The 26,730-nt window shown below is 38.6% G+C and overlaps 6 protein-coding genes across 6 annotated transcripts; 4 read left to right on the top strand and 2 right to left on the bottom strand.

The window, feature by feature from the left end:
* Positions 1 to 13,557: 13,557 nt before the first annotated feature.
* N7518_005374 (uncharacterized protein) lies at positions 13,558 to 14,843 on the top strand (the record flags this gene model as incomplete). The annotated part of the gene is made up of 2 exons (XM_057186301.1): positions 13,558 to 13,900; positions 13,963 to 14,843. The coding sequence occupies 2 exons, from the start codon at positions 13,558 to 13,560 to the stop codon at positions 14,841 to 14,843; spliced, it is 1,224 nt and encodes a 407-aa protein (XP_057043071.1).
* Positions 14,844 to 16,103: 1,260 nt separating this feature from the next.
* N7518_005373 (uncharacterized protein) lies at positions 16,104 to 17,244 on the top strand (the record flags this gene model as incomplete). Its single annotated transcript, XM_057186300.1, has 3 exons — positions 16,104 to 16,495; positions 16,558 to 16,810; positions 16,870 to 17,244. 3 exons carry the CDS (start codon positions 16,104 to 16,106, stop codon positions 17,242 to 17,244), a joined length of 1,020 nt encoding a protein of 339 aa, XP_057043070.1.
* Positions 17,245 to 17,649: 405 nt separating this feature from the next.
* Positions 17,650 to 18,342, bottom strand: N7518_005372 (putative isochorismatase family hydrolase; the record flags this gene model as incomplete). The annotated part of the gene is made up of 1 exon (XM_057186299.1): positions 17,650 to 18,342. One exon carries the CDS (start codon positions 18,340 to 18,342, stop codon positions 17,650 to 17,652), a length of 693 nt encoding a protein of 230 aa, XP_057043069.1.
* A 748-nt stretch (positions 18,343 to 19,090) lies between these two features.
* On the top strand, positions 19,091 to 21,473 carry N7518_005371 (uncharacterized protein; the record flags this gene model as incomplete). The annotated part of the gene is made up of 4 exons (XM_057186298.1): positions 19,091 to 19,131; positions 19,290 to 19,465; positions 19,862 to 20,371; positions 20,428 to 21,473. Coding segments are annotated over 4 exons (1,773 nt in total), but the record flags the coding sequence as incomplete, so codon positions are not given.
* A 1,339-nt stretch (positions 21,474 to 22,812) lies between these two features.
* On the bottom strand, positions 22,813 to 24,158 carry N7518_005370 (succinate--CoA ligase (GDP-forming) subunit alpha; the record flags this gene model as incomplete). The annotated part of the gene is made up of 7 exons (XM_057186297.1): positions 22,813 to 23,313; positions 23,382 to 23,464; positions 23,517 to 23,542; positions 23,605 to 23,667; positions 23,724 to 23,850; positions 23,904 to 23,932; positions 23,998 to 24,158. The coding sequence occupies 7 exons, from the start codon at positions 24,156 to 24,158 to the stop codon at positions 22,813 to 22,815; spliced, it is 990 nt and encodes a 329-aa protein (XP_057043067.1).
* A 276-nt stretch (positions 24,159 to 24,434) lies between these two features.
* On the top strand, positions 24,435 to 26,217 carry N7518_005369 (Elongator subunit ELP3; the record flags this gene model as incomplete). Its single annotated transcript, XM_057186296.1, has 2 exons — positions 24,435 to 24,738; positions 24,794 to 26,217. 2 exons carry the CDS (start codon positions 24,435 to 24,437, stop codon positions 26,215 to 26,217), a joined length of 1,728 nt encoding a protein of 575 aa, XP_057043066.1.
* Positions 26,218 to 26,730: the final 513 nt, after the last annotated feature.

Genomic DNA, 26,730 nt, shown 5'->3' with positions numbered 1-26,730 from the left:
ATCTATATACTATTTATTAAATAGCTATAGGTACTTAGTAGTAATAGTAGGCTTATATATTCTAACTAGGTCTCTTACTTAATACTCCTAATATATATAGATAAATACTATAGTATCCTTATATATTCTTAGCTAATAATATCGGTATTTAAGGAGACTATATATTACTTCCTATCCTTTATAACCTAGTTCTATATATATACTATTAAGTACCTAGTACTACTTCTCCTTTCTATCTAGAATATATTATAAAATCTTAGTCTTACCTTTATACCGCTAGAATAAATGTCTTTCTTATACTATAAACTATAGGTACTTCTTCTTAAAATAGTAGAACTAAGATTTTAACATTTCGTTAGGATACTATAGTATAGTTAGGTATCTAGTAATATCCTAAGATTTAGATAAATATCTATCCTCTAGGGGTATATCTATAGTATTACTATTATATACAGCTACCCCTATTAGGAAGTAAGCTATATATATATAAGATATTTTAGTATCTATAAAGTTATCTATATCTCACTCCCTTACTTATTCTTTAATCTCTTTTATTATTATAGGTTATCTAGATAATATATCTATAGCCCTATTCTTTATCCCTAGAATATACTTAATATCGAAATTAAATAGTTAGATCTATACTATCTACCTAGTTATAAGTACTCCTAATAAATCTACTATAGGATGATTTAACTAAGTAACTAGGGTATTTATATTAGTCTCTAGAATAAAGTATACTCTATATAGCTAGTAGCAAAACTTCTTTAGGGCTATTAGTATAGTATAATATTCTAATTTACCTAAGTTATATATAGCTTATATCTCTATCTAGATACCTAACTTATACTATACTAGATAATAAATACTATCCCTAATCTATAATAGAACCGCCCCCTATCCTTTCCCTAAAGTATCTATAGTAACTATAATAAGTAGGGGCTAGAAGGTATAGTTAATAGGTATTATAGAGAGAAAGGTATATAAAATTCGCTTAATCTTATTAAAGGTATACTAATAGATATCTAGCTATAGGAATACTATATCCTTTTAGAGATTATAGTATAGTAGTACTATAATAAGCTAGAATCCTTTAACTAGAATTTAGAAGTAGATAGTAAGGCCTATAAATAATTATAGCTTATCCTTATTTAGGGATACTAGCTAATCTACTAGCTTAGTAACTTTAGCCTTATTAGGCCGCTATCTATTAAAATCATAAATCTACCCTACTACTTCGATCCCTAATATAGTAAACTATAATTTTTCGGTAGAAATAACTATTCCTATAAGTTCTAATAGGTATAGTATCTTATCTAAATTCTATAAGTATTCTAATATATATTACCTAATTCCTAACCTAGTAAACTTACTATTATATTTCGTTTAAGCCCTAGAGATAGTAATATTATTAAGGAAAGACTATATAATTATACTAAAGATCTTATATAGGATCTATAAAATCATATACTAAAACTAGAGAACTAAGTTTACTACTCCCTATAGGATTATAGTCTATCTTAGAAGTCCTATAGATATCTAGATTATAATAAGGTCTCTATCCTTAGGGTATAGTATAATCTAATTATAGCCTAAGAAGAGATCTATAAGGGATAATATAGATATTCCTATAAAATCTTCTATAAATTTATTAATATCTAGAGGAAGGTTTATATCTCTCTTTATTACCTTATTAATTAGTATTATAGTATTAATTAGCCTATACTTCCCTACCTACTTCTTCCTAACTAGGAACTATAGGTTTCGATAAGGTCTATTATAAGGTTTAAGGATTCCCTTTCTTAAGTAATCTTATAGTATCTTAGTAATAATTAGTATTAATACCCTTAGTATTCTAAATCTAGGGTATTACTATACCTTATATAGAACTGTTTTAATATATTATAGTAATATTACCTTATCCCTAATATACCTAATATATTCCTATTCCTATACTAGTACTCTTTCTCTTTTAAATAGTAATTCTTATAGAAGCTCTTTCTCTTTTAATAGTAGGTCCTTCCCTATTAAAAGTAACTCTTCTCTCTTAGGTATTAAACGCGCCCCTCTTATAATTATAGATATTTATAGTTTTAGAAGATTATTAAACTTAGATAGAATATCTATAATATAAAATCTTATATAGTACTTCTATATATATACTTCCTACTAATTTAGATAGCTAATAGGAATTAAGCTATTAGATTTAAAGGAGTTTACTAGCTATACTTTATCTACCTTCCTCTTATATAGGGTATTAACCTATACCTACTAGAACTTTCTATATCTAGGTCTAAAGATCCTATAGTACTACCCTATCTTATAAGGGAGTATACTATTTATTCTAAATATTATTCTATACTTAACCTTATTATATAACTACCCTATATACTAGCGTACTTTCTTAGGCTACTAAAGCAGTAAGTTATTATAGCCTAGTAGAATCTTTTCTATAGTTATCTAAACCCCCCTTCTTTAAATACTACCTAAATAAACTAGACCTATTTTTTATTAATTTTCTTTATTTTAAATTATTTTTTACTTTTTATTCTTTTTCATTCTTCTACTAAGCTTTACCGCTATTATTATAATAGATATAGGACCTACTGTGGTAGCTATAAGCCTATCCTACCTTTTAAAGATATAGTTATTAGGAAATCCTTAGGCTAGAGTTAGTCCTTATATAGTAAACCCCTATCTCTTAGATAATAGGCCTAGAAAGTAGTACTCTTTATTCTATCTCTATTAAAAATCTAGTAAATAACCTAACCTCCTTTATATTCTAAGGTCTATAATAGTATATCTTTTACTTAGAGTCTCCTAAGAAGAAGCTGATTTATATTCCTATTAGTAACTATAATATAGCTTTCGGTTACTATATTACTAATAGTAACCAGCAGATCCTCTATATATACTATAACTATAAACTCCCTACTATTAATAGATAATAATATTAATCTTAGGTTTAGCCTTATTTCTACTAAAATCTTCTAGGTATAGACTTAATCGATTATATTAACTACCGATCCTATATTAATATAGGTAGTAATAACTATTTTTCTAATTATAACCTTAATAATTAATAAGCTATAGGAGTACTCTCTAGGAGTAGTAGGTCTCTACCTTTTAATAGCTAGCTTAATATTCTAGAAATTAACTTTTCTAATAAAATCCTATTCCCTAAGTAGACTTCCTATTATAGTATAGTATTAGGCAATATCCTAGACTATATTATTAATCTCTTCTTCTATTACCTAAGGAAGGTTTATAATATTAATATTTACTTATATATAGGATAGGACCTTAGTTAGTTACTAGTTAATAAAATCTATACTTACCCCTTTCCCTATTCCTACTTAGATCTTAGGTATAGCGCTAGTAAGCTTACTAATAGTAAGTATAATCTCTATATCCTATACTTTTCTTATAATAATATTAGATAGCTAAGACCTCTTCTATATAATCTTAGGTACTATCGGCCCTTATAGTCTCTAGGTAATCTAGGAAATATTAATCTCTTTAGATAGCTACTAGGTCTAGGTATCCTCTAGTATAGTATCCTATATTACTTCCTTATCTATAACCTCCTTAACTTAGGGTTAATACTATCCTATTTATAGGTTTCTAGTCTAGGCAATATCTTAATCTCTTTATCTTTTTATAGCCCTCCTTTCTATAGTATTTACTACCCTAGTTAGTATATTAAGGTCTAGATTATTATCCTCTAGCTTTTCCTATATAGGTTATAATCCTAGTAGGGCTATACCTATAGATTAAGATATTATAGAATAGTATATAGGATAGCTAGGGATTCTATTTAGGTCTACTACTAAGGTACCTATAGCCTCTATAGCCCTAGTCTAAATCTAGCTAACCTTTACCTACCTTCCCGCGCTAATACTATATCTTTATTATCTCTCCTACTAGTAGTTATATTATACCTTAATACTTTACTAATTTAGGATACTAGGAATAAACTATACTATTAGGCTAGGGTTCTTAAAGGTACCTAATATTATTCTATCTACCTAGTTATAGTAGATTATTCCTCTCTCTATTATTTCCCTAAAAACGTTATATTCTATAGGGTAGGATATATATAGTCCTCTATAGGTAAAGTACTTATATACTCTATTAACTCCTAATCTATTTATAGGCCTAGCCCTATTTAGCTTATAGTAGGGGTTATTCCTACTATCTTAGCTAGCCTATACTCTTAGGCTAAGGGCTTCTATTTATACCTATATTTCTTCTAGTCTCTAGTCTTAGGTATCTTACTAATAGTCCTAGTTTTTACTAGGCTATACAATTTTTATAGGGTAGGTACTCTTAGATATTAGTTCTCTATTTAATACTAGGTCTAAGGTAATATTATCCTATTTATAGAAGTACTATCTTAGTTCTATCTATTCTTATATAATCCCCCTAACTTTCTTAAGAGCCTCTATATAGTTAATCTACTATAACCTTAGTAGTTTCCTTTATATATATTAATAGATAACCTTAGTCTAGAGGTCTATAGGTAGCCCTTAGATAAAAAGATCTACCCTTTCTATATTTCCTAACTCTCCTTTATTATAGAGATAATCAGAGATCTTATTAAATTTATTTAGGTATACTTAGATATTATCTATTATAGTATATTTTATATAAATAAGCTAATTAAGGTATTCCTTTATATACTATTACTACTCCCTATTATTATTATAGTAGTACTTAAGAAAATCCTTTATAAAGCTATCCTAGTCTTTCCTTTTCTATATTATCTACTTTTTAACCTAGGACCTTAGTACCTTTATATAGTACTATAGGAGGATATTAAGAATATTACCTTTATTCTTAATACTATAGCGGTAGTAAGTATCCTAGAGCTTCCTTAGGAACTCTGATATATTAACTTTATTAAAGAAAGGTATACCTAGGGAACCTAATATAGGGAGTACTAAGAATAGCGGTCCCTAAATTATATAGGGAATAGCGGTTAGGGTAGGTATTAGTATAATTATTAGTATTTATACTATAGTATACTAGGCCTATTCTCCCCTTCTCTCCCTTATTTCTTCCTCTATAATCTTAAAGATTAGTATTTCTAGTATAGGATCCTTAAACTTATAAAACTACTAGAGCTCCTTATTATAGTTCCTACTTTCTTTATCTAGTAGTCTTTTAGATATCCTAGTCTTTTTATATAGGGGTAGCTTTTCTATAGAAATAATAGATATTATCTCTAACTAATTAGATCCTCCTAATAAAGCTATATCTAACGAATTAAGGTAGAAGCTTATTATAGATAATAATAATAAACCTAGGGAGATAGGTCTCCTTCTTATCTTAGGAATAGTAGGGTATTATAATCGGCTATAGTATACTAAATTCGCTTCTAGGTAATCGGTATATATTTATATAGGATATCGTTCTTCTTTAGGGACTAGTACTAGTAAACTAATACTAGTATAATTCCTTTCTTTTATCGTTTCTCTCTTTTCTTTATTAAATCGCTCTTCTTTATTTAAAATTATATACTTAATTATTATTAATAGTAAAATTGTCTATACTATCGAATACTATAGCTATCGGATACCCAGAGTACTATATTCTACTAGCTTATTCAGCTTACTATCGCTTATCTATAGTATCTCTCTTAGGTATATAGCCTTACCGGTATACTAATCAGATATTATTACCTATAGAAAGTAGGTATACTCCGGTAGTAGAAAATCTCTTATAGTTATATTTTTAGGGGTTAAATACGATCCCTACTTATTCTCACTGTCGCTCTCAGTCTTATGATCAAAGTACCTTCCCGGGGACGCCATTATAAAGAGGGAAATATACAATAGGCAGCCTAGCTATATAGGCAAGATAAGGACGATACAATAATACCAACCATCCAGGACAGTCAGCTAGTAAGCATAGGGATCACGTAGACCATACCATAGTATACAATCTCCTAGCGCACAAATATCTCGCAACTCGTTTTTCATTTCTAGGGTCATAATCCTTCTAGACTATCTGCTCCCCGAGACTCTACTTAACAACCAGGCCTTCGTTTTCTCTGCCTGAGGGATAAGGCCACTAAACTAGGCATCCCGACTTTCCCCACTACAATAAATATAACTATAATAATTTCTTTTATAATAATACTTCTACCTTACCGCTACTACTTATAGTTTTTTTACCCGAAAAACTAGTTACTAGTTTTTTAGGTAAAAAAAACTCTTAGTCTAAGAAGTACTTTACTACTACTACTTAGTTTTTTTTGCCTAAAAAACTAGTTACTAGTTTTTTAGGTAAAAAACCCTTAGTCTAAGAAGTAGTTTACTTTTATACTTCTATTTTACTACTATTACTTAAAGTTTTTTAGGCAAAAAACTAGTTACTAGTTTTTTAGGCGAAAAACTCTTAGCCTAAGAAGTAGTTTACTTTTATACTTCTATTTTACTACTACTACTTAAAGTTTTTCAGGCAAAAAACTAGTTACTAGTTTTTTAGGTAAAAAACCCTTAGTCTAAGAAGTAGTTTACTTTTATACTTCTATTTTACTACTATTACTTAAAGTTTTTTAGGCAAAAAACTAGTTACTAGTTTTTTAGGCGAAAAACTCTTAGCCTAAGAAGTAGTTTACTTTTATACTTCTATTTTACTACTACTACTTAAAGTTTTTCAGGCAAAAAACTAGTTACTAGTTTTTTAGGCAAAAAACTCTTAGCCTAAGAAGTAGTTTACTTTTATACTTCTATTTTACTACTACTACTTAAAGTTTTTTAGGCAAAAAACTAGTTACTAGTTTTTTAGGTAAAAAACTCTTAGCCTAAGAAGTAGTTTACTTTTATACTTCTATTTTGCTACTACTACTTAAAGTTTTTTAGGCAAAAAACTAGTTACTAGTTTTTTAGGTAAAAAAACTCTTAGTCTAAGAAATATATAGTAGTATATATTCTTATAATTTCTATTAGCTATCTATAGTATAATAGGCCCCTAGCTAGTAAGATCTATATAGATAAGTTTTTTCTTAGATTATAGGGCCCTTAGCCTTTTTAGGATTCTTAGCCTATATTATATAGCCTATATAGTCTATCTAGATTAGGCTAAGTAATTAGTTAATTAGGTAATCTTTAATCTTCCTTATCTAGTTATAATAGAATTAGTCTTTTATTATATATATCTATCCTTCCTATTTATATATACTCTATACTACTCTCTTACTACTCCTCTCCCTTATACTACCCCCCTACTTTCTACTACTATTCTAGGTACTATATCCTAAAGTACCTAATCTAATAGGGATATAGATATAACCTATAATATAGGCTATATCCCCTCCTCTCCCTAGACCTCTTAGGTAGAGTCCTCTTATACCCTATCCTCCTTTAGCCTACTACCTAGTAGCTAAGCTAAGCCCTTTAATACTAAGCCTAATCGCCCCTTAGTCTCTAGAAACCCTCTATCTTACTTTATATATATTAGCCTTAACTAGAAAAAGGACTATATCCTATATAATAAAATAGTAAATAAGATATAGGTTAAATAGTAGCTATAAATAGACTATAGGTAGAAAGGTAGTATCTACTAGGATATAAATCATAGCTTCCTTATATAGTAAGACTTCTACTAGGTTACCTATAGTAGAGATAGGATACTAAAGGTTTAGTATAAGTTCTACTATAGTATTTTAGAATACCTAAACTTTCTAAGTAGTAGAAAGGGCTATAATAGCTTATTAACTATATTAAGGTACCTAAAGATATAGGTCTACCTTAGGGCCTAAGATATAAAGAGAGTAAGAAGAGGAATTAGCTAATTTTTTCTAAAAGGAATATATTTTTAACTACCTAATCCTTAGCTTAATATTTTACTAATATATCTAGGCTAATAGGACTATATACCCCCTAAGGCCTAATATTTAGAGACTACCTAGAATAAGGCCCTACTCTAATTTATTACTATAGGTCGACTATCCTTCTCCCTTATTAAAAGTAAGTCCTTTCAGTATCTCTTCTAAATAGTCTATATAGTACTATCCCTTTCCTAAATACCTTCTACTATAATAATATACCGGTACCTATATGATTATATTTAAGAGAGTATAGGCTTAGTATTTAGGATACTACTAAAAGATATAAAAATCTTAATTATATTAGATTACTAGATATCCTTATATAACTAGGGATTTATAGTAATTACTAGCTACTTTATCGATAGTAGCTAGGTATATTATAAGGTTCTACTTAGGTTTAAGCTACTTTACTAGGTATATACTAGAAAGTATCTTAGTACTATCCTTCTTAAAACCCTAGCTAGGTATAAGATTATAGACTAGGTATTTAGAATTATAACCGATAATACTTCTAATAATATAATACTAGTTAAGGCTACCTAGATAGAGCTCCTAAGCAGTATATAGGTATTCTAAATACCCTACCTTACCTATATTATCTAGCTCTCTCTTAATTAGCTCCTAGGTCACCTATAGGCTATACTAAAAAATAATATTATTAAGTTAATTTAGACTAATAAGAATTTAAAGAATATAAAAGAAAATAGTAATTATTAGAAATAAGTAATCTTAAAGATACTAAAAAAGATCTATAATCTTACCCTCTATATCTATATTAGCCTAAAGCGCTAGGCTACCTTTCTCTAACTATAAGAAGAGAAGGGGCTATATCTTATTCTAATCTAGGATATAGTAACCTAGTAGAACTTAACCTTTTTAATACTTCGCTAGGTAAAAAGAATATATCTATTCTTTATATCTTTCTATATTAATTATAATTATAAGGAGATACTTCCTAGTAATTTAGAATAGTATTAAATTAACTACCTTCTATAAATTACCTAGCCTTTCTATAACTATATAATAGAACTCTTAAAGATAAAGGAAGTAACTACCTACCTTACCTTTAAGATTTATAATACCCTCTTTAATTACTTTAACTAGGTAGAGGTACTACTAAAACGGAAGTATACTTTATAGAAATTAGAAATACTAAGTATACTTATTATTAGCTATAAAAAGCTAAGTAAGTACTATATATAAATAACTGGTTATAAAAGAGACCTCTTTACTATTAGGATAATACTAGTCCCTAATAGTTAACTCTAATTCTTCTAGTTAGATAGCCGCTAGGAGCCTAAGTAATATAATAAATACTAGAAATCCTTCTAGGATATATTAATACCCTATTAAGAATACCTTACTTTAGGCTAGGGGTTAGCTAATATACTAGCTATAATACTAGCTAGCTCTAGGCTATATAGGCTACTAAAGAATAGGTAGAAGTCTATAAGACTAGCTATTAATAAGGTAACCTAGTACCTTAATAGTAATATATAATACCTTAATCTCCCCTACTATTTTACTATACTATACTAACCACTCTTTACCTTAGACCTTATTAATACTAAGCCTCTATAGTTCTAGTAGGAAAATAAAACTCATTTTCCTACAATTATATAACTTACCTATAATATCCTCTTAATACTAATAACTAAGGCTAGTATTAAGCGACTCTTTAATACTATATAGGATATTTACTATTATTACTATAGTTACCTAAAGTCTAAGATAATTAAGGAGCTTATATTCTACTACTATATAACTAAGTTTAGTATTAAGGATACTAAGATAAAGGAATTATAGTAGTTACTTAGTCTAGTAGAGGCTAAGGTTAAGAAAGAGAAGAGTACTAACTTTCTAAAGGATAGTAAGTATAATCTAATTAGTAATAATAAGGAGGAGGAGGAGGGAGGGAAAAGCGATAGAATATAGGAAGCTTCTCCTTCCTCCTTAACCGGTAGGGATAGGGATAGTAATAGCAATAGTAAGATAGAGGGGTTTTAGCTAGATTTACTAGAGTCTACTACTTTATTTTATATATCTCAGAGGAAGTATAAAAGTAGGGTCGATAATAATTATATATATTATTAGAATATATTAATAGTACTATCTTCTCAATTTTTACTACCTTCTTTAAATTTTCCTAGTATTCCTACTGTAACTAGGATATATAATAATATAGGTTAGAAATACATTAGTTATATATCTATACGCCAGAGGCCTATTTATATTATATAAGGCCTATATAGGCCCCCCGTCGTAGGCTATAGGCCTAGGGTATCGGCCTATAATTTAGTATAGGCCGAAGAAGTGAGCCTAAAGCCTAGCCTATTAGTAGGCTAGGCTGGGCTAGGCTATAGGCCAGGTAGGCTTTGCCGATATCTACTTATCTTAGTGGATATGTTTATAAAGTATACCCTTTATCTTCCTTATACGAAAGAAATTGATATACCTAAGTTAGCAGATTTATTATATAAACATATGATTCCGATCTTTAGTATACCAGAGAACCTGGTAAGCGATAGAGGCAGCCTATTTACCAGCTAGTTCTAGTTAACCTTCTATTTTCTCCTTACAGTTAAGTGCCAGTTATCTACTATATTCTATCCCTAAACTAATGGCTAGACTAAATGCTAAAATCAGGTACTAGAGTATTTCCTTTAGTTATATATTAACTAGGAGTAAGATAACTAGGTATACTAGCTACCTATTACAGTATTTATATATAATATAATAACTTATAGTATAACTAGAAAGTCACTATATAAAGTATTAATAGGTTATAACCTATCTATCTAAGATAGTATTAAAGAGTACCCTAAGGAATACTATATAGATATTATACAGAGGGTATAGGAAATCTAAGAAATAAGGGGCTTTATAAAAGAGCGACTTACTAAGGTAAAAGAATTAATAAAGTACTATATAGATAAATACTATATAGATAAATCCTTTAAGGTTAGTAATTAGGTATATCTTAAGAGTAAGAATATAGAAATAGGTAGGCTAAGTAAGAAACTAGATTATAAAATACTAGGTCTATTTCCGATTCTTAAGAAGGTCGGTATATAAGTATATAAGCTATATCTATCCCCCCGTTTTAGATTACTATACCTAATATACTATATATTAGTATTAGAATTATATTATAGTAATACTCTAACTAATAATAATACTCCTAAACTAATTAAAATTAATAATTAAGTAGAGTATAAGATTAAATATATCCTATCCTATTAAGGTAAGAAGAATAAGTCCTACTTAGTTAAGTAGTATAGCTATAATAATATCGAAGTAACCTAGGAATTATAGTCTATAGTTAAAGAGACTAAGGCCCTTAATAACTATAAAGCTAGGTTAAATATAGCTATAAAGATACTAAAGAAGATAAGGACTAAGAATATATACTCGAAATATAAGAAGCTTTAATTATAGATTAAAAATTAGTACTATATTCCCTATACTTAATAGAATTTATATATAGGTATAGGTAAGGTTAATATACCTAGTTAGACTTAAATACTAATAGGATAGTATTAAAAATACTATAGAGTAGTAAAATAGACTCTATAATCAGGGTATCCTAAGAGATAGAGGCTAAGTTTATAGGGATAAATAAAGTATTATTAGGTATACCTATATTAGGAACTATACTTTCCTCTACTAAATTAGTAGGAATATTAAAGAATTCTTTAACTTTAGAGATATCCTCTATATTTTTTATAACTTCTAGGGCTATAATAACTTTAGTAACTACTATAACCTCTATAGCTTCTATAATAGTAGTAGCCTTTTTAGCCTTATTAGCTATATAGGTTAAGCGCTTAATACTCTACTTAATAATATATACTTAGGGTATATAAGTAGATATAGGTAATATATTAAGAGCGGTATAGGTAGTAGGCTAAACCTTAATAGGAAGCTATATTATTATTAATAATAGATTCCTCCCTATAAATAATATAACTAACTTATAGGGATATAACTATACTTTACTAAAGTATAGTAAGTACATTTAGTATAACCTATAAGGGTCTTATACTTATAGTTTAGGTAGCTTTATAGCTAGAAAAAGTACCGCTAGTAAGGTAGTAGTTCCTTAATAGGCTTAGGGGTTACTAGATAAGGTAGTAGAGTTATAGGCCGGCGGCCTAATATATAATAGTACTATACCTATAGATATAGAGTTTTATCCTCCTTAGAGAAGGGCGGTATAGGATAACGATATACTATTACTATACTATAAATATAGTTAGTATATAAACTAGAAAATAAGGCCGTTTCCTATAAGGAAGGGGTAGATATAACATTAAAATTTCTCAGTATACTATATAGAACGTAATACTACTAAATTTAAATATATCTACTAACTAATAGTAGTATCCTAACTAAAATGGTTTTATCCTAATAAAAGCACTATTAAATTAATAGAATTTTAATAAAAAAATAAACTAGGTATACTTATAGATTAAGTAAGATAAGAGGTTAAAGAAGAGAAGAAGATACTAGGGTATACCCTAGGTATATATAGGTATAGTATCTCCCTTTATCCTAACTATATTCTCTTACTAGCAAATAACTACTTAGCCATACCTTATATATATAAGATACCTAAGTTTATAGGCATTAGAAACCATAGCTACCTGATTCCTTAGCGCGGTTATATAACTATACTATATATAGACCTTATTATATATACTATACCCTCTATTTATACTTCTATTATATCATTTTCTATATTTTTAGAGCATTAAGGCTAGATACCTTTCCCTATATACCTTTTTACCCTTACTACAAGGTTTTTTAGATATATAGGTTTTAATGGACTAAGCTACTCCTTTATTCTTCTCCTATTCCGAGCCTACGGGGACCGTATACCATAAGGAGGGGGATATTATCAGGACCCTAGTACTAAGAAGGCTGATACCTAAGGTATAAGCCCTATTATAGGGCGTGGAGCACCCATCTTAGGTATATAGGGGACTATAGACTAGACAGGTATAATACATACTGCCTACACAGCCTCCTTAGGTCATATGACCCACAAACCTATATATTATCCTCGTATACTACTTCTTTAGAGAAGTAGCTATTAGTTCCAATATACCACTGCATATACTACTATCTCTATTTCCCGATCCTCCATTATATACAGCATTCCCTTAGGCATTCCATACCTAGGGGTCTCACACTACCCTAATGAGGACCTCTCCGTATCCTCGTTTAACTATCCTTTTGCCTGAATAGTATTGGGAACTTCAGTATTATTCTTGTAGAATTAAGTACCATCCAGTGGAATCTATTTTCCTGTTAGAATTTCGTAGGCCTTCATCAGAAGTTCTCTTCTGGAAGCAAGAACAGCAGATTCGAGGTCATCGACTCCCTTCTACAGCTAGAAAATAACCCGTCGGGGCATCCATCGTCTATAGACACTGGAGGTATGGGTCAGACTTCGATCTGTCAGGTGTAAGCCGGGGGAATCCATGGTACCATGTTAAGGTGTTAAGATCCGACTCCTTTTTCGGTAGGAAAACACTACACATGTAGTTTCCTGACCTTGCTCTTATATTTGTGCTCAATACCAAGATGCGGATATACAGGCAGGTGCCATTGCTTTTGGCAAGAGCGAAGCTATACATATATCCAGGAATATTAGAATGGAATTCGGGCAATCCAATTCAACTCCTTGCGATCTAATTTACTTCATTGATCAAGTCATGGACCCAAGGGAAAGCTTTCCGTTTCCGGCTTCGGCAAGCAGCCCAGCCACATCAATCAGTCCGACTGATTCTATACCTTCGATTTCGTCCATCCCATCTCTCACATACTCAACTTCCTCATCCGCCAGCATAGTGCCAGGAACACCCCCCTTTACAACCCCCATTATCCAAGAGAAGCTGGGAAAATCTCCTGATATGGCCTCCGACAATCGGAATAAACTCGCTCGGACAATGAGTCAGTTGGCGGAAGCAGGATTCCGCCCGGTATGGTCAAGAGAGCATGGATACCCGGGAACGATCCCCGAGGATATCGGAGACTACATTGACAGCAATAGCTATCGTACGCAGACCTATATCTATTTTGGCGAAAGCTAGAGGATGTTTTGACTGATCTGACTTTAGGATTTGATGAACTGATTGGCCCATTGAGTAGCATTTTTTGGCTCGCAGGCCTTGATGAGCTGGTCGATGCAATTAACGACCCAGCGATTGCCCTCGAAGATGAGGTGCGACTCATCCCAACAAATGTCGGTGTACGATGGATCTTGGAGCATCTGTTCGAAGAGGACAAACTTCCAGCATCGATGTACGATCGGTATTTCTTTGGATACAATCAGCCGCCTGTTTTTGTTATGCCAGTCCGGCTTAATCCCATCCCACCTCAAGTTGGATACCAATACGCCTATCATAGATTGGAGGAGCTGTTTCCTGCCAACAGACCCCAACGTCTGCCGCAGGAAATTTCCGCAATTCGAGTCAAAGGGGACAAGAACAAGGACCGCCTAGCCACGAAGATCAGGAAAGACTATTTAAGTAAACTCGGCGGCGGCTCATTTTTGTACCGAGTGTCTACTCGGGCAGCTTTAGCTGCGATGATGGCTTTTTTCACCCCGGACATTCACAATAGTTCCTTGGACAATGAGTTGGGGCCGGGAATTTATACTTCCGATTGTCTAGAATGGGTGCTGAAATTCGCTTCCGTCAATAATGCTTTGTTGGTCTTTAAAGACCCTGATTTCCGCAATTTAGACGTTTGGAGGCCTCCTATGCCCGAGTGGCAACATATCATCGCGACTTGGACGCGAAAGTCACTGTCGAATGCACCAAATTCGATACCTCCAGAATGGAAGACAGCAGACATTATCCAAGCGCCTATCTCGCAGCCAGCTTCGTCAAAGAACTGTCTGCCAGAACCAGGAGAGGTCTCGCAGACCGTTGCAGTTAGTTATGCAGGATGTGGAGCGCTTTCTGCATCACTGGCGATGATAATCTGGCTCGAGTAGATGTTCCCTAGTGACCCTGACCCCTTTGATGCTATCACTACTCCGTAGCTTTATGGTCGATCACACTTAGGATCGTGGAGACGTAACCTGGCCACTCTTCTATTGTTAGTGCTTGCTATATGTTAACTACAATACGTCTCCACGAATAGCCACAGCCACTAATATACAACATTGGTCTATTGTGCTATTCTAGCAAGTCTCAATTTATATTTTAGACTAGGAAGCACTAGAAGCGCAGATCTCCGAGCCTGGGAAGATACCGGCCCATTCAAAAAGCGTATGTTACCGAGAACTTCATTGTGCCATCCGATCTCAGATTGTTTACCCATATCACCCACGTCCTCCAAACTGATGGTTGATGATTGTAGAAGACAGTCCCTCACCTCCGCCCCAGCGCCCGAATCTTTCTTCTTTCCTCAACTCTCTGTCACGCTTCCACAATTGGCCATCCCTATCTCATTTACTTAACCTCTAAGGGCCCTGTCAAGCAGAGGGTTCACGTTCTCGCTAAGGACCTCGGCCCCAAGGAGATCACCATCAACGCCGTCGCCCCAGGTCCGACCGATACTGAGCTGTTCACACCAGACAAGCCAGAACCCGTGCTGAACGCCATGAAGAATCTGAGCCCGCGGGGACGCTTAAGTACACCCGAAGAGATTGTGGTACGAAGACCTATAGCAGTCAGGGTTCAAAATTACGCGCTGCATGATTTTCCGTCACGCCTCAATATATTCAAATTTCTAGATAAACTGTTTCCTTTCTTGCTTCTATCACACAACTACTTGCGTGGCATTTGGCATTCAAATTAGTTTCACTTCCTTCTTACTATGAAATACACGTTACTTCACTAAAGCCTCATCTTGTTCTGATCTTTCTCTGACCAACTATCTACCAATGGTCATGTAGCTTTAGATACTGCAAAGGGATTCGGAGAATATAGGGTTTACTATGCCATGGTATCTGTGTTCCGATTTATAAACTATATCTTGTTGAATTGGTACACATCTAAGCAGAAGCTATCCGCTACCCAACATGGCGTCCGAAGCAGTCCAGCACCGAAGAATAAGCTTTCTATGTTGAGATACGCGATGAACCCATGGGTCTAACCCGGCCGTATCTTATTTAGGCATAGTTGATATAGTCCTGGATGTCGGAGGCAGACCAGGATTTGACCAAGGGAGAACATAAAAGGGCCCCCGTTCTCTGCACTTCCTTTTCTTTTTCTTCTTTCTTCATCATTCATCCCCAGGTGGTTTCACGATGTGTCGTATTCCTCTCTGGGTTTGGCTCTTCAAAGAGAAGAAGAAGAGCCTATGGCAGCTGCACAAACAGCTCCTTCACATGGAGCCTGATTATATCCCAAATCAGGCTTCCAACATTGACATCCACCCGATGGATTTCTGGACGGGGAATACCGATCGTTCCCTCATCCAATTCTTCACACCCGACACCGACACCACCTTCAAAATCGCCAATAGTGCACTCGACCCCGAGGACCCCGTGGACGACCCGTTCACGTGGGTTCGGGCGATGAAGACAAATCAAGACTTCGTCCCCCAAGAGATGCACTATCAACTCTACAAGGCATTTTCGAAGTACCTCCGCAAATCTCAGAGGGGCAGCAACACCCCCATTTACTGGGACCTGATCCCGTGAGTCTACATCCCCAATAATAGATAGAAAGCAGCTTGAAACTAACCGTTGACGAATATAGCATGGAAGAAGACAAAAGTCTCTTCAACAGCAACGACAAGTATGGCTTCACCGTACAAAGGGGAGCCGTAAATGCTGATGGAAAGGGCGCTCATCAACTCGCCGTCATGACAAGCGAAGAATGCTATCATGCCACTTTCCCCTCAGTTGGAGAGCTCATAATACTGGTTCGATGGATGCTTAGTGGAATCCAGAACCACAAGCACCAAATCGGCAAGTACCACCGACATGAGCGGCCCCAACTTGACTTCCCGGTGAGTCTAGACGCTCCATCAAATGATAGGCAATGCATGACTGACTGACATCTATGTAGACAATGGTCATCTCATTTCTCCCCGATGCTCGAGTTCGAGTTTTGCATGGGTATTTCGACAATGGCCGACTCAAAGTGGCCTATACCCCAGCACTCAACTTCGACGCGGAGGACTACGCCGAAAAAATGGATGGCCTTCTCCAATGGGCATGGCCCCTCACTGATGGGGACACCTCCAAACCCATCCCTCTTCCAACTATCGAGGACGATGAAGAGGATGAGTGGGATGAGTGGGAGAAGTGGGAGCTCCGATTTAGGGAGGAGAGCGAGGATGAGTGTCTGAGTGACATGGGGGGGAAATCAGACGCGGAGGGTGACAGCACTGAGGTGAGCCACGACCTCAGTGACTGTGAGTGGGAATTCGAGGAGGAGTAGAGGGACGAGGCGGTTGGATGAGAAGATGAGGGGTTTGGGGGAGTTACAAGAGTTGATCCGAGTCTAAAGGCGAGGGGGCTGGGACCCAGAGGCGCCCTGGGACCTGGTCTATCCTTGTCCACGACAAAGGCAACTATGTTTATATGTAGTGGCAACCCGCCACACAGTTTTGTTTGATATATTTTTTGTATATTTTTTGTTCGGATGCACAAATGTACACGGGATGAGAGAGACAATCCGTCGGTCCAGGTCTCTGTAGTCTGACTTGTAGACATTGTAGACATCCAGGAAATAGAGCCTGAAGTGAGAAGAAGACTAAATAATTGAAATTTACGGAGTAGGCCGAACATAGTTGGGGCTGGGTGGAAGAGATGTAGTAGTCTCACTGAATTCAGCACTATCACGCTAGCTTTGGATCTTGCTCAGAGCCTTAATAACCTCCTCTGTAGAAAATACATCCGCAAACTCGCCATCGAGGCTAGCAACAGAAACCTTCTGAATAGTCTCCGAATCAATTCCAGCCTTCCCAAAGGTAGCCGTGGCATCCTCGACAAGGACAATACGCCCCTTGTCAACTTTCACGTCATTCTCATGAGTCCCATCCGATCTCAACCGGACAGGTCCATCTCCAAGATACCGATCCACAACCCCCAGATTAGCCGCCATTCGAACAGTAGTTGAAACACAATGATCAGTCGTCAACCCAGCAATGATAAGCTGACGGAACCCCTTTTCACGCAAATGCGCCTCAAGTCCAGTCCCAATAAAAGAAGAATTGACACTTTTCCAAAAGACCGGCTCCGACCCATCTGAGGCAGGGGTAGCGAAGTCCAGGGGACGCATACCCTGTTCGGGGTTGGAAGGGTGGAACGGAGACTCCGGAGTTGTAGAGGAGTGAAAAACATGGATTACCTCCAGCAGCGTGGAAGATGAAGATCTCGCAGCTCGAAATGCAGAGAGAAGTGCTTGGAGATTGGTTTCATAGCTCGGGTTGGATCGTGTGCCCCCCCAATGAGATATTGTCTTTGGATCGCAGAAGCCTGATTGGTTGTCTATCAGTATCAAAGCCGTGGGAAGGGTAAATTCCAATGATTTCATTTTGTTTAGGACTCCAATTGCCGAATTGATGTTTATTAGTGGTGAATTCGAATCCCTTCAAAAGTTTTTATACTACTATCTTAGGTGACTCACTCGTCTCTTGACTCACTCTGCTCACTCATCAACCCCGGGCAGGTGAGGTCCCGATACATTACAATTTGTCAGCATGTCCGTTCCAAGATTGAAATTCTCAGTACTGTCATTTACATGTTCATACCACTGAATGGTACCATACATTATCAAACCGCCAAATTCCTGTGAAGTGACAGCTTCGTATTTTTCCAAGTAAAAGTACGATTCTTCTACCTTTTAGAAAAAAATTTTCTGTTTCCCAAGATGATCATCGAAAGTCAACGAAAGTCAACAAAAGTCAACAAAAGGGAGAAATTAATAAACCGAAAGGGAAAGCATCAGCTGCGCTGCTAATAAAAAGCCTTGGATGTACAATAAATTAGTATAAGTATTAGCCAAGTACATGGTGCAAAGAAAAAACTGCGCTAATAAAACCACGAGTCACCCGGAAGTCCCAACTAAGAGACCTACAACTGCTGTAGAATATACCACGCTTGGAGCCTATGTTGTAGTATCTCTGTCTATCATGCAACCTCCGTTGCGATATGTTAATGAAGCTGAACGTAAAAAGTTCCACTATTAGCTACATCTGACGGTTGGTAAGGCACAATAATTGCGTCAAACACGGCTATTTTGAACCATAGGGTAGTACAGAATCTAGATGATAACAACACCAATGAAGCTAGCCAAGAGGCGAAAAGTGCAAAGCCGTACTCCGTACGGAGGACGGAATACACACACTTCTGTCAGGAAAACTGTGTCAAGACTTGTGCTCAAGAAGAAATTCAGAGAACATCGCTGGCCTGGATTTGTACGGAACGAGGGGCATATACGGAGGAGCAGAGATTGGCTCCCGGCCCCCTAAATGTAGATAGCCCCCAAAACTGCGATCTAGACACTGACCCTGGTGCGGACCAGGAAACCGACCCCAGTGCAGACCTGAAAACCGACCCCAGTGCAGACCTGAAAACCGACCCCAGTGCAGACCTGAAAACCGACCCCAGTGCAGACCTGAAAACCGACCCCTGTGCGGACCAGGAAACTGACCCCTGTATGACAAGGATGTAATGGTGGGCACACCGCAACAGGATGTTTGAACCCAATCACACAAGTGCGGGGCGTCGTATGTCCGTACTCGATATTTCGATTCTCTAGTGTGTCTGTTGAAATGCAGGCTCTACCAGAGTGACCAGGGTATAAGGGTGCCGATAACAGTGCGGCGCCGTACACGCTATACGAGAAAACCCAAAATTTATTATTTAACACTTTCCCTTCTCCTTTGCGTTATTTTCTTTACCCCAGATATCCGCTTTGAAACTGTTTTGAGGAAAAGTCATATTTCAATATCAGAGCCCTCGAAACCCCTATGAGCAACAGAGGAAACAAATTACTGTATTGTATGAGAGAGAAGACACCGAGTATGAGGAGTTGAACTGACCTCAAAAAGGGCCTGAGACGAACAACATGGATAGCTCTCAGTATTTCATTAGCTGGGGGTCGCGGAGATACATCCCAATACGACGATTCGAAGACCTCCAGTCATATCGCCGAGACTTCATTCGGTCTTATGAAGAGGTCCTCCAGACAGCTCAGACCTTCACACAGCATTTCTCGAAACAGCCGCTACAGAGTTACGATTTGGAAAGGTCCCTGACCATAAATATGGGCTGTGATCCCTCATCCTGGAATAAAGACGCAGATAGCCCATCTATTGGTTGGTTGGACATTGTTCGTCACGGCGATTTCCAGAAACAAAATGATGGATGCTACCACTGCTCCATTCAGGGGAAAGTACTTGAATTCGATCATCAATTACACGACAGAGTCGAGTTTTGCCGAAGCCATGCCCTCCAAATTTCCAGTCCGAGACCAAGCCGCGCAGATGTGCTAAGAGAGATGGAGATCACTTTGAGAATATTAAATAATATCACCGGTGAACAAAAGGACGATTCAAAATGTTAGTACTCCCACCTACTCATACACTTGACGCAAGCAGCAATCTGACTGTAACAGATAGGAGAGGTCTAAAAAAGTTTAAACAAAAACTGAAGATACGCCTGAGCGAGCTTCGGTCCTTCCTAGATTCTACCACGATTTATCCCACCCCAACAAGTGACCAGGCACAGTATTTGACACCGCATGAGCCTGAGGCCGCCTTTTCTCCAGAGAGACTCCGTGCATCAAGTTCGGCACAATCATGCCCGCTGAATGGGTCAAGCGGATCGGAAATGACTTCCGAAGGCCATAGCGACATGAGTTTCGACAGTTCATCTGAAGACTCGAGTGAGGATGAGACAGGGGACGAAATGTCAGAGTACAAGGTCCTAGAGAACAAAGGCCCCGAGGAGGAAAATGGGACAAAAGACGACAGTTCCGGTCAACAGACGAAAAATGACTCTAATAATGGAGGCAAGGCCGCACTAGATGGTGACATAGCTGTTCCATTAAATTCTTTGCCCTCGAGAACTTCGTCTTCGATGTCTCGAACAGGAGAAGATGAAGCTGTTATGTCAACATCTCATGTTTCTCTGCCAGAAGGCGTTGAAAAAGCCGTCTCAGTGAGCCCCATGCACTTGAAGGATCTATCGTCAATCTCTGAAATTGCCGTTCCGATGGACCCTAGGTCCTCGCAAAAGGATTCCGAGCTGGATATGCGCATATCACACCCGAAATGTCCCCCGCGGGACGGATGCAATACGCTCTTTGAGAATGAGAATCCACGTCCCCGTGCATATAAACGGCGACAATCGATCAATATATCGGAAGCACGGAAAAGGCCGCGAAGGTCCGATCACAAGTCCGACCATCAAGAGAGATCGGTGGCTGCTGCGTGGATGAAAGCTCATTTACACGAAAACTGGAACCAATCGAGATTCGTCAGAGAATATCGCGCTAATTTTGGCCGAAGCCGAACTTATATAACCCTGAAGAGATGGATGGATGAGAAAGAGGGCTCTCAAGCGAAGAGCCGTATTGTGGTATTGAAAGTTCCGGTTGCATGTCTGCGTGAGACATTATCAAATGACAATTCTTCGTCGCCAGCCCCGGGTCTTTCGAATGGTAAGCTCTGTGTGCCATCAACCTTTCAGAATGGGGCCCCCGAGAAGCCAAAAAGTCGCTGGGACGTAGCCCCTATTAAAATAGAAAGTGGTCTTCCGGACTTGCTAACTGATAATCCCTCTTCGGGGCTGAGTATCAGAGGGTAGCAGCATGATCTAGGTTTCTTTGGGAAAACAATCACATGTGGAATTTGGTATAATTTGAGAAGCTTAATACGATGTTAGAAAAGCAGTTTACCTTTCTCTCATAGAATTTTGCTGTAGAATAGACTCGTGTCTACATCTCTATCTCTCTCGGTTAGTTGGTACCTCACTGGATATTTATTTTACTTCATGTTGATAAATCGGTTCATACATTCGAATCTTCTTAGGGAATTGTTGTTCTCTACAAATCATACATGGTGTGTATTGTATTACATATTACCGTATTAAGTAGCTATGGTATGTATTTTATCAAAGTCCTTTAAGTATCCGGACTCGGTTCTCTCTTCACCAGCCTTGGCCCCGGGGAATACAATCTCAAACATATCAATAGCCTTCGCGTTGAATCATTCTTGCTTCGTCATTTCATATTCACCCTCTCCGACTAGGACAAGAAAAGATTGAAAAGGTGTACCCATCAAATAATCTCGATAACAAGCTAAAGAATACAATTCCCCAATTGTAGGTATAATAGCTTCTTTCGTTATATATAGTCTCCCTAGGTTCACTTTAGTGCAAGGCTATGAATACTTCCCTTGATCTCTAGAGCTCGTGTCACTAAGATACATTGAGCTATCAATCTGGATGCTCGAGTGCGTGAGTGCTATTCCGCATCGACAAGGTCTCGAGGGACTTGTCTAGGAAATAATTTAGCACAGCGAGTCAGTGCGCGACAGGATGCGTGTTTTGCAGTCGATGCTTCCTTTCCCTGGCTCATACTGGACTAACATCAAATCTCACTTTATTCGAGAACTGGGACAGCTAGCTGCGGTGACGAGGCATGGCGGCTGCTCTTCTGTACAATTCGTGCTGGCTTATAAGTTCATTTGTTTTACTATGGATGTCTGTATGAGGATTCAGTCGTAGATAGTGAGGGAGGGACCGCCCAAGAAGCCTGCTTCACGGACTTGAAAAGAATGGTTCCCATATATTTACTTATTTCAACCATCTACTCTATACAAACAGCAGACAGTAATAATTACACGAGCATGATTACTTCAAGGATCTCTATCGCAAAGGAGAAAAGAATACAGGAGCAGCCCATAAACCCCATGTATAAAATGGCACATATACCTCAGATCCCCGGCTTAAAAACCAGAACAACAAGACACGCGATGCATGAAAATGAGCGACGATCTTAGACAAGGTCGCGTTTGACGAACTCAGCAAGAAGGGTCTTGCCGAGGGAAGCAGGGCTGCGCTCGACGATGACACCAGCATCGGTGAGAGCGGCGATCTTGGAATCGGCACCACCCTTACCACCGCTGACGATGGCACCGGCGTGACCCATGCGGCGGCCGGGGGGAGCAGAGATACCGGCAATGAAAGAGACAGCAGGCTTGTTGTGGATGTTGTTGGCCTTGAACCACTCGGCGGCATCCTCCTCAGCGGAACCACCAATCTCACCGATCATGATGATACCGTCGGTCTCCGGGTCCTCGAGGAAGACCTTGAGGCAGTCAATGAAGTTGGTGCCGGAGAAGGGGTCACCGCCAATACCAACCACGAGAGACTGACCAAGGCCAGCGAGGGTGGTCTGGTTGACGGCCTCGTAGGTCAGGGTACCGGAACGGGAGACAATGCCGACACGACCGCGCTTGTGGATGAAGCCGGGCATGATACCGATCTTGCATTGACCCTATGAACGAGATGCGTGAGTAATTGGCGAGGCTTGAATGACTGCAGAAAGTTGGAGTGGTAGCTTACGGGAGCAATGATACCAGGGCAGTTAGGACCGATCAGACGGGTCTTGTTCTGGGTCTTAAGAATGTCCGTAATGCGGACCATGTCTATATAAATCGATCAGTTCGCGGCTTCAATTGGTACTCGATCGATCCGTACCGTGCTGAGGGATACCCTCGGTGATGCTGTTGAACGAGAAGCTGTCAGATAAAGTTGTTTACAAGGGGAAGCTCCGTCGGCCACGTACCAAACAACGAGGCCCATTTCAGCGGCGATGGCCTCCTCAATACCAGCAGCAGCAAGAGAGGGACTAATTGTAGTTAGCATTGTTTTCCTGATATTTGGAGAGCATAGGTGTGATCATACGGAACGAAGATAGCTGAGGCTGTGGCACCTGTCTCCTTCATGGCATCGCTAACGTTGGCGAAAACGGGACGGTCAAGGTGCATGCTGCCAGCCTTCTTGGGGTTGGTACCACCGACGACATTTGTGCCTGTCCTGTGTAAGCTATTGTTTGGATGCGATCGCGGTTGGATGAATGTTTACCGTAGGCGATTGCCTGCTCTGCGTGGAAGCTATGTCAAGCTCAAATGTCAGTATTATGCTTGTGTGATAATGAGAGCGCGGAAATTCCACTCACGTTCCCTGCTTTCCAGTGAAGCCCTGGAACAGAACACGTGTGTCCTTGTTGATCTTAAGGTTGTTCAAGGTCTCGCTATAGGCAGAGGTGGCCTGAGTCCGACGCTGGGTGGCACCGACATTTCGAAGGGCCGAGAGGGTGTTACGGCGGAAGGCCTGCATTTCTGCAAGATTGTATGTATGAAAGGAGAGGTGAGGTATAAGAAGTAAGTTGGAAGAAAGAAAAGTATGGGGATAAAGGGCAAGGTGTTCGGGATACACACCCGGGAGTTTTCGCTCGGCATAATTTATTTTACTTAAGCGGATCAGACTTCGGGCGCAGACCTCGGTGACCACATTTTTCGATCTAATCAACCTCACCCCCACTAAGTATAACCAACTTGTGCTTTTTGGTTATTGAAAGATTTCCCGCCTAGGCGCGGTATTATTCTCTTCGCCATGGCTACCATGACTATGACCTCGCAGGAAATCAAGAGAGCCGCCAAGAAGAACGCAAAGAACGTACCTGAGAACGAGCGATTCATGCGAGCTTGTTCCGACATTGCAAATGCTCTGATTCAAGATTATGAGTCAAACCGAGACTCTACCAAGCCCAAGAAGGATCTCAATCTCAACAAGTTGCGGGCTACTTTTTCGAAGAAGCACAGCTTGTCCAGCTCGCCGCCACTGACGGCCATTATCGCGGCAGTGCCTGAGCACTACAAGAAATATATCTTACCAAAGTTGATCGCAAAGCCAATCCGTACGTTTACATTTTCCAGGTGAGGGTGCTGGACTATCGCTAACCTCGTCCATAGGAACCTCCTCTGGTATCGCCGTGGTGGCGGTTATGTGCAAACCTCATCGATGCCCCCACATCGCGTATACCGGTAACATATGTGTCTACTGCCCTGGTGGCCCAGACTCCGACTTCGAATACTCTACTCAGTCATATACTGGATATGAACCGACCTCGATGCGAGCGATCCGCGCTCGTTATGATCCGTTCGAGCAGGCACGAGGACGTGTAGACCAAATCAAAGCTCTCGGTCACAGTGTGGACAAGGTGGAATACATTATTATGGGCGGAACCTTCATGTCGCTGCCCGAAGATTACCGGGACACCTTCATCTCCCAGCTTCACAACGCGCTGAGCGGATATCAAACGGACAATGTTGACGAGGCCGTGCTAGCAGGCGAAATGAGCAACGTGAAGTGTGTGGGTATCACAATCGAAACTCGGCCAGATTACTGTCTGGATACACATCTGAGCAGCATGCTCCGCTACGGTTGCACGCGGTTGGAGGTTGGTGTACAGAGTCTGTACGAGGACGTTGCGCGAGACACCAATCGCGGCCACACCGTAGCAGCAGTAGCTGAAACGTTCAAGCTTGCCAAAGATGCCGGGTTCAAGGTTGTCAGTCACATGATGCCCGACCTGCCGAACGTTGGGATGGAGCGCGATCTGTTCCAATTCCAGGAGTACTTCGAGAACCCCAACTTCCGTACCGACGGTCTCAAACTCTATCCCACTCTTGTCATCCGCGGCACCGGCCTCTACGAACTGTGGCGTACCGGCCGTTACAAGAACTACACACCCAACGCACTCATTGACCTTGTTGCACGAATTCTCGCCCTAGTTCCCCCATGGACCCGTATCTACCGAGTCCAGCGCGATATCCCCATGCCACTTGTTACCTCCGGCGTGGAGAACGGCAACTTGCGTGAACTGGCATTGGCGCGTATGAAGGACTTTGGCACGACCTGCCGCGATGTCCGCACGCGAGAAGTCGGTATCAACGAAGTCAAGAACAAGATCCGTCCATCACAGATTGAGTTGATCCGCCGTGACTACACCGCCAATGGCGGATGGGAGACTTTCCTTGCATACGAAGACCCGAAGCAGGATATTCTTATTGGATTGCTTCGTCTGCGCAAGTGCAGTGAGACGCACACCTTCCGTCCTGAGTTCACTGGCCAGCAGACGAGTATTGTCCGCGAGCTTCACGTCTATGGTTCGGCTGTGCCGCTTCACGGACGTGATGCCCGCAAGTTCCAGCACCGTGGATTTGGAACTTTGTTGATGGAGGAGGCGGAGCGTATTGCGCGCGAGGAGCACGGTAGTCGCAAGATCAGCGTCATCTCCGGTGTGGGCGTGCGTAGCTACTATGCTCGTCTCGGGTACTATCTTGATGGTCCTTACATGTCCAAGATGTTGGATCCATGGGAGGATGAGGAGTAATAACCTGGAGGGAAACAAAACGAGAAAGAAAACGAAAAAGAAATCAGGTGTCCAGCTGAGCCTCGGCATCTGATTATGCATTCACTGGCGTTGGCGGTCTCACAAAAACTTGATTTCTCAACGAAGGACAAATGATTGAATGTCTATACCAAAATTTATCTTTAGATGCGTCCGTCTAATGGGCGAAAAAAAATGAGATATCAAAGAGCTGGAAATAATTATGAGCGCTCTATGTACAAGTCGCAGGTCGGCTATCTGTGTATTCTAGCAAAGGAGACCGGGAAACCTGCCCGCCAACGCCTTTCAAGTTTAGTCTGATCCTGCTCGTCTGTAACATAGACGAATCTGGGTCGCACAGAGTGAACATGAGTGATTCATACTCGAGAGAATTAAGGTATCTCTCGGTCTCATCACGCCCAACGCATAAAATTTAAGCCACCGTATTGTACTCAAAATCCCGAGATATAAGCTCAAAGATTGAAAATTGACAGATAAACGTGTTAGGAAGACATC

The sequence above is a fragment of the Penicillium psychrosexuale genome (assembly GCF_028828465.1).
Source record: "Penicillium psychrosexuale strain IBT 29551 chromosome Unknown utg000003l, whole genome shotgun sequence".
NCBI classification, from domain to species: Eukaryota; Fungi; Ascomycota; class Eurotiomycetes; order Eurotiales; family Aspergillaceae; genus Penicillium; species Penicillium psychrosexuale.
Note: the sequence above shows the minus strand (reverse complement) of the source record. Positions and strands in the feature narration are given on the sequence as shown.